Source organism: Dermacentor variabilis, chromosome 3 (genome assembly GCF_050947875.1).
Source record: "Dermacentor variabilis isolate Ectoservices chromosome 3, ASM5094787v1, whole genome shotgun sequence".
In the NCBI taxonomy this organism is placed as follows: domain Eukaryota; kingdom Metazoa; phylum Arthropoda; class Arachnida; order Ixodida; family Ixodidae; genus Dermacentor; species Dermacentor variabilis.
Genome location: NC_134570.1, coordinates 154,867,315 through 154,886,004, shown reverse-complemented (window position 1 = coordinate 154,886,004; position 18,690 = coordinate 154,867,315). Strand labels below are relative to the sequence as shown.

General features: G+C 44.3%; 1 protein-coding gene across 1 annotated transcript in view; it reads left to right on the top strand.

Annotated features, from left to right (window-relative positions):
* The window catches only part of LOC142574825 (sodium/iodide cotransporter-like), an 86,749-nt gene that overhangs the window by 24,993 nt on the left and 43,066 nt on the right, over positions 1–18,690 (top strand). Inside the window, exons 4-7 of the mRNA XM_075683832.1 lie at positions 9,039–9,104; positions 12,930–12,981; positions 14,738–14,805; positions 17,912–18,069. Coding sequence (XP_075539947.1) covers positions 9,039–9,104; positions 12,930–12,981; positions 14,738–14,805; positions 17,912–18,069 — 344 coding nt within the window. The remainder of the gene's footprint in view (positions 1–9,038; positions 9,105–12,929; positions 12,982–14,737; positions 14,806–17,911; positions 18,070–18,690) is intronic.

Genomic DNA, 18,690 nt, shown 5'->3' with positions numbered 1-18,690 from the left:
AAGACTGGTCCACAAAACGAGGTAAACTGTGTGCCGGAGGCGGATAGGCAGCCATTGGTCCCAGCAGACGAGGTGCGCTGCGTGCTGTCGGCGGGTAGGGAACAGTCGTCTCATCTGCAGCACTACTGGGTACTGCTGTTGCCTGAGCACGTCGCCGTACGTTGGGATGCGCCGCATCGGCTGTGGCTCAGGCTCTGGATACCGTATGACCTGCCTCAGTTCGTCCCGGACAACGTCGATGATAGATAGTGAAGTTGGAGTCTGAAATCTCTGCAACTTGCCGAGATCTTCCCTGATCATTGAGCAGATGAGCTCCCACAGGACTTTCGGGTCGTTTGGCAGAGAAGACATGGGTCGGTGCGCAACTTGCTCACGGTTGTATTGCGAAGCCCAGTGTTCCAGCGTCTTTTCGATGGAGGTTGCTTCGGATCTGAACTCGGCGAGCGTGCGCGGCGGGTTGCGGACGATAACTGCGAAGAGCTCTTGCTTTACACCACGCATGAGATGGCGCAGCTTATCTTCATTCATGTTGGGATCAGCACGCTTCAACAGGCGGCACATGTCCTCGATGTACATCGCCACGTTCTCCTTTGTGAGTTGTTTCCTTGCTTGAAGCGCAACTTCCGCGTTTTCCTTACAATAAGTGCTGGCGTATGTAGTTAGCAGTCGTAGAAATTCCTCCCAAGAGGACAAAGAGTGTTCGTGGTTTTTATACCACACTTCTGTGAAGTCCTCCAAAGCGAAATATACGTTTGCGGAGCTTCCGTCTCTGATCCTATTCATTAAAGCTTGCCACCCTCTCGAACATTTCCAACCAGTCTTCGACATCTTGGAACGAACCGGCATAGAATGTAGGCGTCTTGTGAGCTTGGCTTACGACCAGTTGCGCTGGTTTTACCTGGCTTGTCATAGAGACGGCGTCCGTTGACTGGATTTCCCTTGACGTGAGTAGGACAGGACCGAATCCATGCGAGTCCCCTCGAAGACGGGAGCTAGCCCGCTGATGCACAGGTGTCAGTTCAGCGTGATCGACTCGCTAGTGGTCGGCGCTACGCTGACTTGCATTTCTGGGGCTAGGACTCATACCCAGCACCTCCATCAAAAATGTAGTGTTGCTGAGGAACACGGGTTAATAAAACAACAACATTTATTAAGCACGAACCTGTGCCCGCAACTTAATGTCCCTGCGGTCGTGAAGACGCCCTTCAGTCGCCTTTCAAATTGGCTTCGAACTGTCTTCTACTTTCTCCTCGAGTGGTACATCGTGTGCGTGGAGCATGCGAGCCGGACCCAACCGGCTACTTGTGCTACGATGATCGCTGCCTGTTGTCACGGAACTATACCATGGTACGGCGCACACACTGTCGAATACCGAGGGCAATTGGCGCGCTACGTTAATGTGGCCAAGTTGCCGAGGCAATATCTTCTTTATCATCATCATCAGCCTGGTCACGGCGCGACAGGGCAAATGCCTCTAACATATTTCTCCGACTACCCCGGTCATGTGCTAATTGTGGCCATGTGGTCCCTGCAAGCTTTTTAATCTCATCCGCCCACCTAACTTTCTGCCGCCCCCTGCTACGCTTCTCTTCTCTTGGAATCCAGTCCGTAACCCTTAATGGTCATCGGTTATCATCCCTCCTCATTAAATGTCCTGCCCGTGCCCGTTTCTTTTTCTTGATTTCAACTAAGATGTCATTAACTCGCGTTTGTTCCCTCACCGAATCTGTTCTTTTCTTATCCCTTAACGTCGCGTCGTCCTCAATTTAGGTAGAACCCTTTTCGTAAGCCTCCAGGTTTCTGCCCCGTAGCTGAGTTCTGGTAAAACACAGCTGTTATACACTTTTCCTTCGATTTATAATGGAAACCTGCTGTTCATGATATGAGAATTCCTGCCAAATGCACCCCAGCCCATTCTTATTCTTTTGATTATTTCAGTCTCATGATTCGGATCCGCGGTCACTACCTGGCCTAAGTAGATGTATTCTCTTACCACTTCCAGTGCCTGGCTACCAAGTAAACTGCTGTTTTTTTCCGAGACTGTGAAACATTACTTTAGTTTTTTTATTTATTTTATTTATTTGTAAATTACCTTACAAGGCCCCTACATGGGGATTGAGTAAGGGGGGCATACAATCATGTACATACAATAACAGTAGTAACAATCAAGTACATACAATAACAATAAAAAAACATTAGCTACATAAAGCTGCATATGAGTACAGTAAAAAGGAACTCTGTAAGTTTGTTACAAACGTATAACAGTGCAAGAAAAAGATAGAAAAAATAACACAGAACAGTGAGTGTGATATTATTGGCTAATAAGGGTTAAGCGAGTTCAGTGAGTGCTTGAATTTTTCGCGGTCAATTTCCGCAACTATGTTGTCGGGTAGGTTGTTCCAGAGCCGAATGGCACGTGGGATTGCCGACCAGTTAAAAGCCTCTGTTTTGCCATAGATGCGCGTAAATCTATGATGATTGTATAATCTGTGCGACGCGTGCGATGACGTTTCTAGGTGTAGGTAACGTTTGTTAGTGTGGTGGGCGTATTTATGAAATAATGACAAAAGGGCTATGTCGCGACGATTACTTAGCAGCTGAAGTGAAAGGTGAATCTTTATTTGAGTTACGCTAGAACGGTAGTCATAATTTCGGGAAATGAAACGTGCGGCTCTATTTTGGATTGATTCCAACATGGTAATTAAGGAATTTTGGTGGGGAGACCAGACTGGAGCGGCGAACTCAAGTCGAGGGCGAACAAATGTTGAAATGCCATTTTGCGGATAAGTGGAGGTGAGTTCCGAAGGTTACGTCGCAGGTAACCTAGTGACCGAGAAGCACTGGCACAGATGGTGGTAATGTGAGAAGTCCAGGAGAGGTTTGTTGAAAGATTTACGCCTAGATATTTAAATGATGAGGTCCGAGATAATGGGACATTTTTATTACAGTAAGAATAGTCCGAGTTAGTGCGTTTGCGAGTGAAGGACATCACTTTACATTTTGATGAATTTAAAGTCATTAGCCAGGTGTCACACCAATTAATAATTTGGTTAAGGTCATTTTGGAGGGTCAGGTGATCATCGGAGGTGTTAATAGAACGATAGCTAATGTAATCGTCAGCGAAAATGCGCATGCATGATGATAAGTTATTGGGTATGTCATTAATGTATATCAGAAAGAGTAAGGGACCAAGAACGCTTCCTTGTGGTACACCGGATGAAACATCTGACAAGGGCGAGGAGAAGCTGTTAGCGAAAGTGAAGTCCTACCTGTTAGAAGGAAAATTTCGAAGCCAGCATAGAGTTAGTGAATCAAGTTTTAATGATAACTTCAAAAACAGGCGACAATGATCTACGCGGTCAAAATCTTTATAAAAATCCAGAAAGATGCTGTCAGTTTGAAGGTTTGAGTCCATGTTAAAACGTAAATCTGTCGTAAATTCAAGCAGTTGCGTTTCGCACGACAAACCTCTCCTGAAACCATGTTGATTATGAAAAAAGAAGTTGTTCGACTCTAGATGTTGGTAAACATGAGATGCAGTAATATGTCCCATTATTTTACAGCATATGCACGTTAGCGATATCGGTCGGTAGTTCTCAACTAAGTTCTTGTCAGCGTCTTTGAAGATGGGTATGACTTTGGCTGTTTTCCAATCTTGGGGTATCTGACCAGTCATTAAAGATTGGTGAAAAATGTGAAATAAGAACTTGCTAGATACTGACACTGTATCTTTTAGTAACTTAGAATTAATATTGTCAATACCTGCTGAAGACGAAACTTTCCAGTTATTAATAAGGTTAACAATACCATCAATAGTAATGTATATAGGTTGCATGTACCGGTAATCTAGGTCTGTAACAATGGGAAAATTAGTACTACTTTCTTCTGTGAATACGGATGAGAAAAATTTATTAAAAACTTGAACGCACTCACTGTTAAGAATAGGAATGTTGTTTTCTTTAGTGTGTAACGAGATGTCATTAGTGTTGCGTTCAGGAGATAAAATTTGCCAGAACTTTCTGGGATTAGATTTGAGTAGTGAAGGAAGGTCTTGGGGAAAATATTTATTTTTGGCTACATTGAGAACGGAGCAGTAAGAACTTAAACAGTTAAGATACCTTTCCCAAGCGGACGGGGTGCCGGTTCGTTTTTCAATTCTGTATGAACGTTTCTTTTTGTTTCTAAGTAGACGAAGGGACTTAGTGAACCACGGTTTGTTCTTGTCTTCAGTTATTCTGATTACAGGAATGTTCTGCTCAACCAATGCGCATAACTTATCTCTGAACATGACCCAGTTATCATGAACAGACCTAGTGTGGAACGAGGGTAGAAAATGATGTTCAAGAAATGATTCTGCAGATTAATTTTTAGACCCACCCTTCTGCTTTGCCTATCCAGGCAGTGAGCATGCATTGCAATTGGTCCCCTAAGTTACTAAGCAAGGCAATATCATCAGCGAATCGCAAGTTACTAAGGTATTCTCCATTAACTTTTATCTCCAATTCTTCCAATTCCAGGTCTCTGAATACCTTCTGTAAACACGCTGTGAATACAATTGCAGAGGTCGTATCTCCCTGCCTGACGCCCTTCTTTAGTAGGATTTTGTTGCTTTCTTTGTGAAGGACTACGGCAGCTGTGGAGCCGCTATAGATATTTTTCAGTATTTTTACACACGGCTCGTCTACACCCTGATTCCGTAATGCCTGTAGGACTGCTGAGGTTTCGACTAAATCAAACGCTTTCTCGTAATCATCATCATCATCCTGGTTACGCCCTCTGCAGGGAAAAGGCCTCTCCCCTACTTCTCCAACTACCCCGGTCATGTACTAATTGGGGCCATGTTGTCCCTGCAAACTTCCTCATCTCATCCGCCCACCGAACTTTCTGCCGCCCCTTGCTACGCTTCCCTTCTCGTGGAATCCAGCCCGCAACCCTTAATGACCACCAGTTATCTTCCCTCCTCATTACATTTTCTGCCCATGCCCATTTCTTTTTCTTGATTTTAACTAAGATGTCATTACCTCGCGTTTGTTCTCTCACCCAATCTGCTCTTTTCTTATCCCTTAACGTTACACCCATCATTCTTATTTCAACAGCTTTTTGCGTAGTCCTCAATTTAAGTAGAAGCCTTTTCGTAAGCCTCCAGGTTTCTGCCCCGTACGTGAGTACTGGTAAGAGACAGCTGGTTATACACTTTTCTCTTGAGGGATAATGACAACCTGGTAATCAATGAAAGCTATATATAAGGGTTGGCTCTATTCCGCACATTTCTCTATCACCCAAATGATAGTGTGAATATGGCCCATAGTTGAGCAGCCTTTACGAAATCCTGCCTGGCCCTTTGTTTGACAGAAGTCTAAGGTGTTCCTGATACTATTTGTGATTACCTTAGTAAATACTTTGTAAGCAACGGACAATAACCTCATCGGTGTATAATTTTTCATGTCTTTGGCGTCTCTTTTCTTATGGATTAAGATTATGTTGGTGTTGTTCCAAGATTCTGGTACACTCCAGGTCATTAGGCATTGCGTATATAGGGTGGCCAGTTTTTTTTAGAACAATCTGCTCACCATCCAACAAATCTGTTGTTCCGTGATGCTCCTCAGCTGCTTTACCCCTTTGCATAGCTCCCAAGGCTTTCTTTACTTCTTCTGGCGCTACTCGTGGCATGTCAAATTCCTCTAGATTATTCACTCTTCCATTATCGTCGTGGGTGTCACTGGTACTGTATAAATCTCTATAGAACTCATCAGCAACTTAAACTATCTAATCCATATTAGTAACGATATTGCCGGCGTTGTCTCGTAACGCTGATATATTAACGCGGCAATATATATATATATATATATATATATGATGATGATGAATTGGGATTTTTATGGCGCAGCAGCCGTGCAGACTATAATGCGCCAAATATATACTGGCGTATATATATATATATATATATATATATATATATATATATATTCTCGATGATGGTGGTCTGCTCGGAACCTCACTCCACTGCACTGCGCTTGTCGAAGATGCAGGACGCGTGTGTCCAGTGAGCTCCTGAACAACACATTGCAATGCAGTGAACGCAGTTTTAATCATTGAGGCGGGACCTCAAAGAAATGCAACCTAATGCTAACACATTCTTATCGAACTTAACTTTAAATCGCAACTGTATTTCTTGCCATAATTATCATCGTGATTCTTGCCATCATCACCAACCTATTCGCGCCCACTGCAGGGGGTAGGCTTGTTCGATCGATACTTGATTGTTCTTAACTTGCGTTAGCCAACTCGGTAAGAATCTCGCAAATTACATCACCTAGCCTCACATCACCTACCCTGTGCTGTCCTCGACTTGGTGTCCTTTCCTTTGACGCCAGCTGCTTTAACCTAATCGACCACGTGTGGTCTATTCAACATATTATACGACCTGACAAACTCCGCTTTCATCTCCTTTTACGGTGAACCAAATTTCGCTCTCTTTGTTATGGCAGTCCAGCTCGACTACATTTCCGAGTGTTTTCGTTAACTCGTAGTGGGGAAGAAACCAAAACAATTGCATAAAGTACAATGCACCGTCGTTTGTATCTCTCTTATTTGCCTTTAAGTGTGCTCATCCCTACCGCGATCTCGACTCTTCATTACCAACAAGCCACGGCCATAGTTGCAACATCACGTTCAGGTGTTCGAGCTGAAACACTGGCTGCAGGACAAAGAATAAACCATATCGTCATAGATGTGACTACAAAGTGAGGTGGGAAAAAGCTGGTACGACAGGACTTTAGCACGACTCTTCGTGAAAAAACAAAACAAAAGATTCAGGGCAATTACATTTCAACCAAGCTAGTTCAGTGCATGCGGTTAGGCTAGTGAGCGTTAGAGGAACATGGAATGTGTTAACAAAGAGATGTGCAAATAGCAAATGGTTGCCGACTGTCCGTGTCTGCGTGAATGGTGTAGTGAAAGAGTTTCTTGCTTGCTTCCGAGGCCCTCCGCCTCACGCTTCCTTTGGCGGTCTTACCTGATTCGGTCCGTTGAACTTATGGGCGTTGATGCAGGGCTTTCTCAAAACAGATCCACGTAATGTTCTCGTAAAGCACCGCTAGACCAGATCACTACCTGCGGCTCAGGAATATGCAATGGAAACTGAACATTTATAGTGTCTGCAGCCTCCGTAGCATCATGGCTCATCGCCATGGGTGTCTTCAAAAATCGAGAATACCACTTTTCTTTTTTACAAGGGACCTGGAAAACTTCTGGGTTTGCCTCGAGAATCGGCGTGTTACCACTATAGACTGCAATAACCCGCCGCAGTGTTCCTAAACATGATCAAAGATATTTTCAATATAGTTTTCCTCTGCGGCGAATCGCAATCCTGTTGGTCAGTTTCGTTGTAACTTGCGCGAAAAATATACATATTTGCACTGAATCATATAGAATTATTCTTGAAAATGTAACAAGATTTCTACCGTACGTTTGACCTGCTTGACAACACCCTTGAACAAATTATTACTTGCCATGGCGGCGTAGTGGCGTTGGCGTTGTGCTGCTAAGCCCGAGCTCGCAGGATCGAATCCCGGCAGCAGCACCCACATTTCGATGGGAGCGAAATGCAAAAGTAGCCATGGACCGCGCGTTCGCTGAATGTTAAAGAATGACTGGAGGTCAAAATTATTCCGGAATCCTCCATTACCCCGTACCCCATAATCATACATGGGTTTTCGCCGGTAAAACCTCGGTAACCGTAAAACCTAACTCAGCAACCAGTGATGTCACTGGTTGTCAATGTCATTTGTCAGTGGACGTCGTGGTTACACGGAACAACCAATTTTTCCAAAGCACCATAGTTTCTTGAAAAACACCTGTGGCGCACGCGTATTCACGTGGCGCTTTCCTTCATTCCGCTACACGCGCACAGCGCAATAAGATTGCGCTGGACACAGCGCGATGTACACAAGGGAGTGGGTTGTTTTGAGAGACAATAGCAATTTTCCCTTTGGAATTCACATCTCCAATTACACGAACGTTGTATACTTGCTTAAGTAATGTTCTTGAATTAGTCCGGTAAGTAGTGTAGCGGCAGAGCTACTCATAACCGAGCATTGTTGGTTCTATTACCGCATGTTTTATCCGATTTAAAGCGGATTGATTTCCTTGGTGTCATCGCCCGTTTCCGTGCTCGGTGTTTGGTCGTTTATAGACGGATGGTCGGTGGTCGGAGTTTTGCCGTCTATAAAAAGGCGCCAACGCAAAAAGACAATGCTGGCGGCGTTGAAGTTGATTTCATTTACCACAAAACACAAAGGTTGGCATTCGTCGCCGAATGGCAACCTCAAGTATATCGAATTAACGAAATTTTTCATGCGAACGTAATTCGTACAAATTTAGCGTAACCGTTCCTAAGTTATAACAAAGTTAGGAGTGCTAGATACGACAACTGTAAGGAAAAAATAGATACTTCCTGAAATTTCAATAAACACCCTAGCTGTTGCGGCGAGTGTGCAGACAGGAAATCAGAGACAATGAGATGGCCTAACTCGGCTGCGTTGTAGACACGCTTTCCTAGCATCGTCGTAATGGGGTTGTGCTGGTACGGGAATAGCCGGGCCTGCCGCCACGTGCTGTGTGATGGTTGAGGTGCCGTAGTGGAGTGCTCAAGAGAATATCCCTCCTCTTTTCCAGCTCCCCTCTCCCCCTTTGTTGGCTATACGCGAGCGATCCGCGAACGGTACAGCTTTGCTGGTTGCCGCTTCTGTTCCCTACCGAATTACGCAATGAAAAAACAAAGACTCACAATATCATATCTGCAAGGAATGTAAGTTTTTCCAAAAGCCTTTGGGTATTCGCTTTAACTTACGATCATCGTCGACAATTTATTTCTTTACCACTTTAGCTAAGGTTAGCAGGGACACCTAGTACCAGCATAAAAGATTTTGTATTATGTTCCACTACGAGTCATTATTTAGGTGAGTGTTTATGCTATGTGCTTCGATGAAGATTTCATTTCTTATATACTTGTCTCATGCGCTTCCCCGCCATTCTAGTATCTGCGCATGCGTTTTGACAACATGGTCGGCATCACTGCGAGCATCGTATACGTTTTCCTCAGCGTGAGTCTATTTTTCATTATACTTTGTTGCATGTGATAACAAAACTAAAGCAAGTGATTGTGGTTTCAATGTCGCCGCCATACTTGAGCGGTAGTTGAAGCTACATCGCTGTTGCGGTGAGACTGGTTTTGCGTTTGAAGTGCTTTTACTACCACAAATATTGAAGGCAATACCATAATACAGAGTGTCACCGTCCCTAAATGTTTCTTCATTACATAATCACGTGTAATACAACAACAGTGGCCTAAAAAGTCGGTTCGTGTCGTGCTGACTTTGCAAGCCTGTGTTTGCAAAATGTCAACAAGTGATTTTGTTGGCTGCCATTTATACTCTGGCGGTATTTTATGCTATTCACTCTTCGAAAGGTGTAATGCTGCGCACACCAGAAAAAAAAAGGAATTAAGAGAAGGAAGTGCTGCATATGGAAACTACAAGCTTTCGCTACTCCCTCGACCCATGTGAATTGGAAAAAATTTTTCCAGCAACGAAGATTGAAATGGCAATTACAAGAACCGTTAAACGAGTGTCAGCCTCTGTGTAACATGAGCTATTGTTTCAGAAGAGAAATTCAAAGAGGCAATGAAATATGTCCCAAACCGCAGTTCATAACCACCTTCATCTCTGGCCCTTGAGGGGATATTCAATATGCCATGTGTTCAGGCACCGTAGTGGAAGCAAAAAGTACATGGGATCGACGCGCCACCATTTCGAAGCCTGCATTTTCAAAACATATAACGGGACGCTAATGTTAGTGCAGCCCAGCACTACCCTAGAAACCTTAATTTATAGCGGAGGTCGATCGGGACACAAGCTTTCCTGTAAAAGCGGGCACGAACAAAACTCTGCCTCAGTATATCCGGCAACTGCGTTCAGGGCGCTATTCCTAGGAGCCAAATCGACGATGAGTCACGAACTGAGCGAGCAAAAGGAAAGGGGCGAGGTCAGGGGAGGTTGACTTACAGTAGAAGGTGCTACCTGCTCCGTCCAAGATTTCCTTTTTACATTTCTTACACGTTCAGAAGTGTCGCATCTGCTGCGATTTAATACAAGCCACGTAAAGAAGTATGGGAGAAGCATGGGAGAGGCCTTTGCCCTGCAGTGGGCAAAGACAGTTCTTCCACGTTCGGAAGCGTCGCATCTGCTGCGATTTAACACAAGCCACCTAAAGAAGTATGGGAGAGGCCTTTGCCCTGCAGTGAGAGTAACCAGGCTGATGATGATGACCTAAAGCGCCACAATTTGAAGAGCCAGCAACACATTCTGCGCCATCAGCAGACGACGGCTGCAAAGCACGTAGCTCCTTCATACTGAAATATTCATCGACACGTTTTTCAGTATACTTCGCCTGTAGCGCACTTCGCATTTGCGTTCAGCGTTCTGAAAATTCGTTTAATGTCTTGCCGGCTTCTGGATGGAACTTCTAAGCTCCAAGTTCCTGAGCAATACCATTCTGTGGTAATCAATGTTGTTACCTCATGAAAATATGCACCATGTTTGCATTCCGTAACCTAAGCTGTGGTGCTATATAATGACGTTGGTCATAAGATTTGCTTAATTTATAAAGACAGCTAGACATGACAATAATAAAAAAGCTAGAAGCCAATTACTCAGCGCAATAATGCCTTTGTTAGCATTGATACCTTGGTTTCGGTCTCCAAAAAAACGTATCAGATGTCGCATGCATCATCCGCAGCGAAATAGGTACAAGGCCACATCTTGCGGAAATCCAGCCTGCTACGTTTCACACCCTCCAGAAAATACATCGGCAGCTTCGGCACAGAGCGTGTAACGTTGAACACCAGTTGATGCCTAATTATCTTTCTTTTTCAACGTTAGGGGATGGCTACGAGAAGGCTAACAGCCGCACGCTGAAGTGCTCTCTTGTGGCAGGAAATTAAGTTCCGTAATCTGCATGGGGAATGAGCATTCTAACACGTACAACATCGCACAGGCCCCGTGAAAACGTGTCTAGGTAGGCCTCGTTTGCAAAATCCGCGGCCTAACGCATTGCTTCACAGCGGATCTCCCAGAATGCCGTGACTGCTTGAGTGTGAGCTGCGCGGCGCCAGCAAAATGTGAGGCGACAGGGAGCGCGAACGTCATCACATCGTTGTAGGCACGCTACTTTATCGCTTGTTAAGGTGAGGTGAAGCAACGTGTGCGCCGATGGTGTCTTTTGTCAGCGATAACAAAAATAGACCTATTAGGCTGCCCAGGCAGTGATGCAAAAACACCAACCAAAAACGCCGTCGATGCGGCTTCTTTAGATTTCGGGTGCGACAAATGTCGAGGCTATGATAATAAAGGCACATAACCTCTGTAAATTCATTCGTCTAGGCTTGACTGCGCTGGAAGTTTTGCAGAGTTTTTTTTATATGCCAGATCTTTCCTGTGCTCTGGGTGCCACTTATCATGGTAAATGTGGGTGAGCAGGATAGTGCCACGCAGTTTAGGTATGCGGGGCACGATGATTCGTGGACGGAGTTTCATCGAGTCACCGCTGCGAAGTGCTGCAGTAGTCAAACGACGTTAGGTCACCGCAACTGAGGCCACTGCGCCTTTCCACAAGGATGTAATTAATTAACTCAACAGCCTAATGAAGGGTCAAAATAACTTGCCACCATTCGCACCATGACCTGGTGGTCACGATGCGAATGGTGGAAGTCAGGCGAACTCCGATGTGAGTTGACGATGGCTGCTTTAAAGCGGAGTCTGAGACAAGTTTTCTGCGGTGAATGCACAACTGCCGATAGTAGACGGCGAAATGCTAAAACACCCGTGTACTTAGATTTAGTTGCACTTTGGTTGACCCCAGGTGGTCCAAATTTCCGGAGTCTCCCACTACGATGTGCCACATAATCAGATCGTGGCTTTGTCACGTAAAACCCCATAATTAGTCCTTTTTCTTCGATAGTGACCATCGCTAGATAATTCAATTGCCTTTTTTGTAGTTATTGCGCTTACGTGCCGAAGAATTTATAATTAAGCATCTATAAAGCAAAAACCCGGCGGGTGCATCTGCTTGACGCTTTGTCATTCGTCTGCCTGCAGCAACGTATAACGTGACCTTGTCGAGTACAATGTGTATCGGCATTTTCCTCACTGCATAGTGTAACAGGACATGTCGGTACTGCGCCATCCACTTTTGTGTCACTCTCTGCTTTGCAATCACCGTATGTCGTTATGTGAGCTTTCCCTTAATCCACTGTGCTGCTTCACCAGTCTTTAGAGGTTCATTTCAGGACGCGTAAATACACGTCGCTGCAGTTTTCAAAAGCCTCAACTGCGGTTTTGATATACTCAAAAGCGTTATTTGTTCCAGGTTTACGGCATGGTTAGTGCAAAATCGGCGTCCTTTTCCGAAAACCTGGAACCAATATCCAGATAGATATCTGGACCCAATAGGTCCAGATATTTATGTCTTATGGTCAAACAACGAAACGAAGACATAACGGTACCCTGAACAAGCAAGTAAAGCAAACGAGACGGGTTTTACTTCTGGCTATATCACAAGTCAACGCGCGGCGCTAGGGCCTAAACTTCTCAGCTAACTTCGTCGTTCACAACCAGTCTGTGCCACGGTGTGACCAAAACTCCAGCGTAACATGCATCCAGCTGTTTTTATAAAATATATTGCGCTGCGAATGGAAGGCACAGTACAATCAATATTTCTTTTCGTAAAAAAATGCTCTTGCATTTCACGCGAAACCGCAGTGAAAAATACGAAACGTGATCGCTGCTCCTGTTTTATTGCCAGCTAGCCTTGTGTCATGAAGATTGTAGTTTTCGTACCTTGACTTATCTTACCATGTTACTTTATCACAGCAACTCGTCGGCGCAGTGGGCATCTACAGTGCCGCCATTGCTGTTTCAACAAGTACGTATCCCTACAACTGCTGTTAATTATCAGTAAGCTGCTTTTGGCGCCCCACGAGTCTCTCCTCTTCCCTAAACTATCGCTCAGTTCGCCTCAGGCGCTGAAGAAAGTCCATGACATTACGGCGCGTTCTGACAGAAGCACTGCTCCGCAAACGGTCGAGCGCTACAGAGGACGTGACTGTTCGCCAACACGTACATTGCAAATATTTCGCCACGTGCTCTGTTCTTTATTCTTTTTTTTTGTCATATTGCAAATCACTCAAACCAAACTTCTGCAAGAACATTGTTGAGAAGAAGAAGCACATCACGGTTTCTCCGACTCCATTGCTTGAAGATGCAGAATAGATAATTTAACCATCGGGGTAATGCGTGGCAGAAAAAAAAATATTAAGCTACCTCAAAGAAAGAAAAGAATTGATTGATTGATGCACATTATTAACAGAGAATGATGAACCTGCGGGCTCATTTTCACAAAGAATTAATAGAAGAAAAGACAAACATTAACACACACACTTCAGATTGGCCGGTTCCCTCCAGTCGAACAACCTAACTCCCGCAAGAGCAGCGCCAATTTCGCACATGCATTGTTCCCTTAGGGTTGGTCATATTCCTTAAAGCTGTAAAAAAAATTATGGGGTTTTACGTGCCAAAACCACTTTCTGATTATGAGGCACGCCGTAGTGGGGGACTCCGGAAATTTCGACCACCTGGGGTTCTTTAACGTGCACCTAAATCTAAGTACACGGGTGTTTTCGCATTTCGCCCCCATCGAAATGCGGCCGCCGTGGCCGGGATTCGATCCCGCGATCTCCTTAAAGCTGTAATGTCCAATGTATGACAAATGTTACATTAGTTTCGGCACCTCAGAATTCTTATTTCAGAGCGGGCAATCTAGCACATCGGTTTCAGCAATTTGTTTGATATACTGAAGCAACCTTTCCCTAAGCTGTGGTTACTTCAGCAAACCAGTTACTAATAAATTATTGATTATACTAATTATGTATGCCTCACAATAGCAGTTCAGCCTTTTTTGCACAATACTCTCTCCACAGGGAGAAATACAGGTAAACAAGTGCTAGCTTTCCTTCTTGTTAGACTGTGTTTGGGTATTGCAGTGTTACAGACGTGATTGAACAGTCCAATTCCTCTGTTTGTTTTTTTCTCGCTTGACTGCCCGTGCTGCCTCAAGGGAGACGTGCAGTTGAGCTCATGTCAAAGACGAAATAAACAGCCAAAGTTCTGAGCGATGAAGTCAATACTACGTTCGTAAAGCGATCGCCAAACGCTTTCAAAGCATCGAACTTTCGAAAAGTTTGCATTTCCTCGAGTCTCCAATCTCAGCATAGAAGCTGTGTACGTCATCTTCGTGTTCGTGGAAGCATCCATTTCGCTTTTTAGCTCTGGCACGGATACGCTGGGTTTGGTGGAATCTATATTTATAGTGCAACACGAGCTTCCAAATCTTTCATGATTGTAGTGGTGAGAGCCTGGGAGGGGGTCGGAAAATGATGGTGTACGTTCGTCGTATTCGTCACACCAATATTTTGCCCCCAAAGCAAATCTGAAGCAACACGTGTGACGAAATTAGCGTGGTAGGAATGGCAAAAGCAAGTTCTAAGGTTTCGAACCCCGCGCTTTGTCGCGATACAGGTGATAGGAAAATGCGGCAGCATTCATATTTCACATGCTCATCATTCTGCACTCGATCGCATGACCCTGCTTACTCTAGTTCCTGTCTTTCTGTTACCTTTCAGTGTACCCAATTCCACTGCTGTACTCGAGCATTACCATTGGCCTGGCGGGCACCGTGTACACAGCTCTGGTAACAACAATGCTGATATTCTGCCTTTGTTATAGAACCTGCAAGAATAGTTGAATGGCCTTCGAATGGCCTTTGTGGTGCGATTGACCTAAATCAAACTTACCATTCGCATTCCTACCAGCTTCGGCTGTAAGCTCTACATATGCTAGCATAATTAGATTCGACAACATTGGAACCCTATGCAGCACGCTCATTTATGGAATATTCCCGCTTGTGGCTTTGATCACGCCTGTGCTTGACCCTGCGGTCTTTTGAGTTAAGCTTCTGTTAGTTTATCTATAATTGAAAAACCGCTACGTGACAATGACGAGTCATCTTTTTTTATAGTGCTCGTGCTGTAACGTTGTGTCCGAGATCATGGTTGTTCCATCGAAATTGGCCAAGATAAGCTTCTTTAGAACGTAAAGGAACATTTTGTTCACAACATTGACGTTCTCAGTGGTAGGGATGCATGTGAAAGTGTGAAATCAATATAATCTGCAAACCGCACCTTTCTACGAGCCCCGGAATGAAGTCTCGAGTAAATAGAACCTACATTGCGGTGTAGCTTCACTGTCAGAAACTCGGACAATTCACTCATAATGGCAAAGCCCTTAGCGTAGTTCAAAAAGACAGGACGTGACAGAGACATAGGACAGCGCTAACTTTCAACTGACGTTTATTGAAACACAGAGGCAGATTTACAGCGAAGCAGGTATGGAAAGATACAAAAGATACAAAAATATAAAGGATTTGTCATTTTACCCGACGGGCAGTTTACCAGCAAGGCAAGGGATGCTATCACGTCTCTGTTCAACAAGGGTTATCTAAGGTAAAGACAAAAGCAAAAAAGCTGTGCAATACCTTGTCCTTCTAGCTAAGCATGTAGATAATAGTGGAAGAAACAGTTTGCAGGTATTCTTTTCCTCAAAATCTCACAAAGTTGGATGCCTTCTAAGGGTAATCATTTCTGAATGTGATTAGTGGCAGAAGACTGTTGCCGCTTTTCTGAAAGAAAAAATTAGATCTCTTCGACATGAGCAATTCGTTTGTGGTAGAGAATTGAGAAAGTGAAAGTGTTGCAGAATTTTTAGCAGTTAATTCCAACAAGCCCATGACTGCCATGACTGTAGATGTAAAAGATCTGTATTATTCGCTCCCTCAGGACCAGTAGTTTGCTTGTGTGGAAGGCAGCATGATTTGCTTTGGGTCTGTCGCGTTTCATAATGCTCATGGTGCACCAGTGGCAGGGTTCATGGAAATTTTACATTTTTTATCTAAACTAGACCTATGCGGAATGTAATTATGATGTGTATTTACAGAAGCGTGGTGTTTGCATAGGGTTTTGCATAGCGCCGGTTCCTAGCTATTTGTTTTCAGTTCAACGTAACAGGAGCGTATCCACCCATCTACAAGATTTAAGGCTTCAAAAGTATTTAGATCTGTGGATGATATTTATATTTAATAGACAATAGCATAGCTAGCGTAGGACAGGACAGGACTTTTTAAGACTTTTTAGGCACTGTTTTAAGCCACTTGATTTGACTCATGAATTACCAGCTAACAACAAATTGCCAATTTTTTATTTAATGTTAATTTTTGCAGAAACCCACATACGCTGGTATTACGACCCCAGGGCTAACAAACCACTCCTTTCTTATTCATTCCCTCCCCCCCCCCTGGAGCTTGTTAAACGGGAAGTCGTAAACATGTGCTTCACCAACGCCTTAAAAAAATCAAGCCCTGACATGGTACCTGTCAGCCTGAGCGAGCAAGCCAGTCTGCTTTTTCTGCGGCTGGTTATCCCAAAGACATGCTTGTTTCCGCGGCGGCAGGCTTGGTGAAGAAGTGCAAGAAGAGCGGAAGCGAACAATCCACCGAAAGGAAAAAGATGGTGGTGATTCCGCACATGTCCGGTATCTCCCATAGGCTGAAGGGAGTGTGCCAATAAGGCGAATGTGAAGTTCACATTGCCTGCCCCAGTCAAGCTTTTAAAGTTGTGGAAGTTCACGGACCCTTTTCCCAAACGATCAAGGGGATGTAAAGTGAAGCATAGAAATAAGTTTGAGGAGTGCCCGCAAGGAGTGGTTTACCGTATTCTGTTAAATTGTGGTCGGGTATCACACAGCGCAAACTGGCAGATGCCTCACTAAAAGGCTTGATGAACATAAGCGAAATGTGGAAAGACCTAGTTACGGGAACTTTTCTGACCATTGCCATGATTCTCCCAGCAAAACATGCAAACCAATGTTCGGCGCATGCACAGTGAAGGCCAGCAGCAAAGACCGCTGGATGCACGAAATAATCGAAGCCCGGCTGATTCGAAAAAAGGGAGCAGACTGTGTTAGTACACCTCCCGTTAATCTTTCTGACAAGGGAATCGCGTTTCTGGACGGTAACGACGTGCGCATGCGTAGAGTGGGATTTATCTTTCGTATTTTTGTATCTTTTGTATACTTCCATACCTGCTTCGCTATACTCTGTGTTTCAATAAACGTCAGTTGAAAGTTAGCACTGCCCTGTGTCTCTGACACGTCCCTGTCTTTTTGAATTGCGCTAAAGGCTTTGCGATTACGAGTAAACCATACCAAGTAGCCCAAGAATCAGCCTTGTGGGACAATTTCATATGTTTTGCATAACGAACACCCACAATTGATTATACTGGTGGCCCCACTACACTTACAAAACTAAGTGCATGCAGGCTGGCAAGCTATGCAAAGGCAACATTATTCAATGGGCGTACAAATGTCATATAAACGCAATTCTTTAAGCTGCATTTTTTTTCTCCTCTAGTTCAAGAACGGTAGAGCATATGCGATTGCCGTGACGGTCATCTCAACGATGACATTTCAGCACCCTCATATCATATCATATCATATCATATCATATCATATCAGGACCCATCGCTTTTAGAAAGCTACCTGAGTGCCTCAATCAACAAGTAATGGCCAGTAATGTCCTAACGTACATAGTTATACGTAACGTTATGCCACTTTGTCATGGCATAGAAGTGACCGAATGTTCAAGACTGAGACACCCTCTGTTACAGTGTCTTTGCATATTATTGCGCCACACTATAACTTTTTAATCACTTCACGGCTTATAACAGTTCTTTTTAATTTTACAGGGTGGACTCCGCAGTGTCGTGTGGGCTGACTTTGCACAAGCATTCGTGATGTTTTCTTCTCCCTTTATCATCATTGGAAAGGTTATCTACGATTCAAGCAGTGCAAGTCCGCCGCTAAAACCATTAAGCGATATCAACATTAGGGACTACATGTTCCGGTGAGCGATTTCATGGTGTAAATGTTCTCAGGCATATTTTTGCCGTGTTCATATTTGACGCTGCTGAGCGTGTACGGCTCTTTTTGATAAGTTAAGTTTCCATTTGCTGGACAGCTTTACTTTACCGTCGACTGCCGTTTACGTAGCTGTTGTGCAGCAGACGCTGTTTTTCATTTCCATATCATTGCTTTGTATATACAGCACAAATTGAATGAGTGGTAAGCACGTGCACGTAGTCGGGCTCAGCTAGTCATAATTTCTGGATTAGGTGCGCGATACTCTACCTGGAGTTCTTCAGCTGAAGAATAGAAAACTTGTATGTTCCTGTGCCGCCTTTGGGGTGACACATCGTTCGGCTGCCCTCGTCTGGTTCTCTTGACAAATGAGTCACATTTTTAACACTATGCGACATGAGTTTCAAAGCGAAGCTTTCAGCTCTGGGGTTGTTCACTGGCGACAACAAACAGGGCTCTAAATTTGTTCAGGCTGGTGCCTCAGCCTAAGGTTGGGTCGTCGATAATTACTGAACTTGAAGAGATGCACGTTCCTGACCTGGAAGTTCACCAATCCCTTTCTAGCATAAGGTAAATTAAGATAATCTGAAACTGTTCATTTGATTAG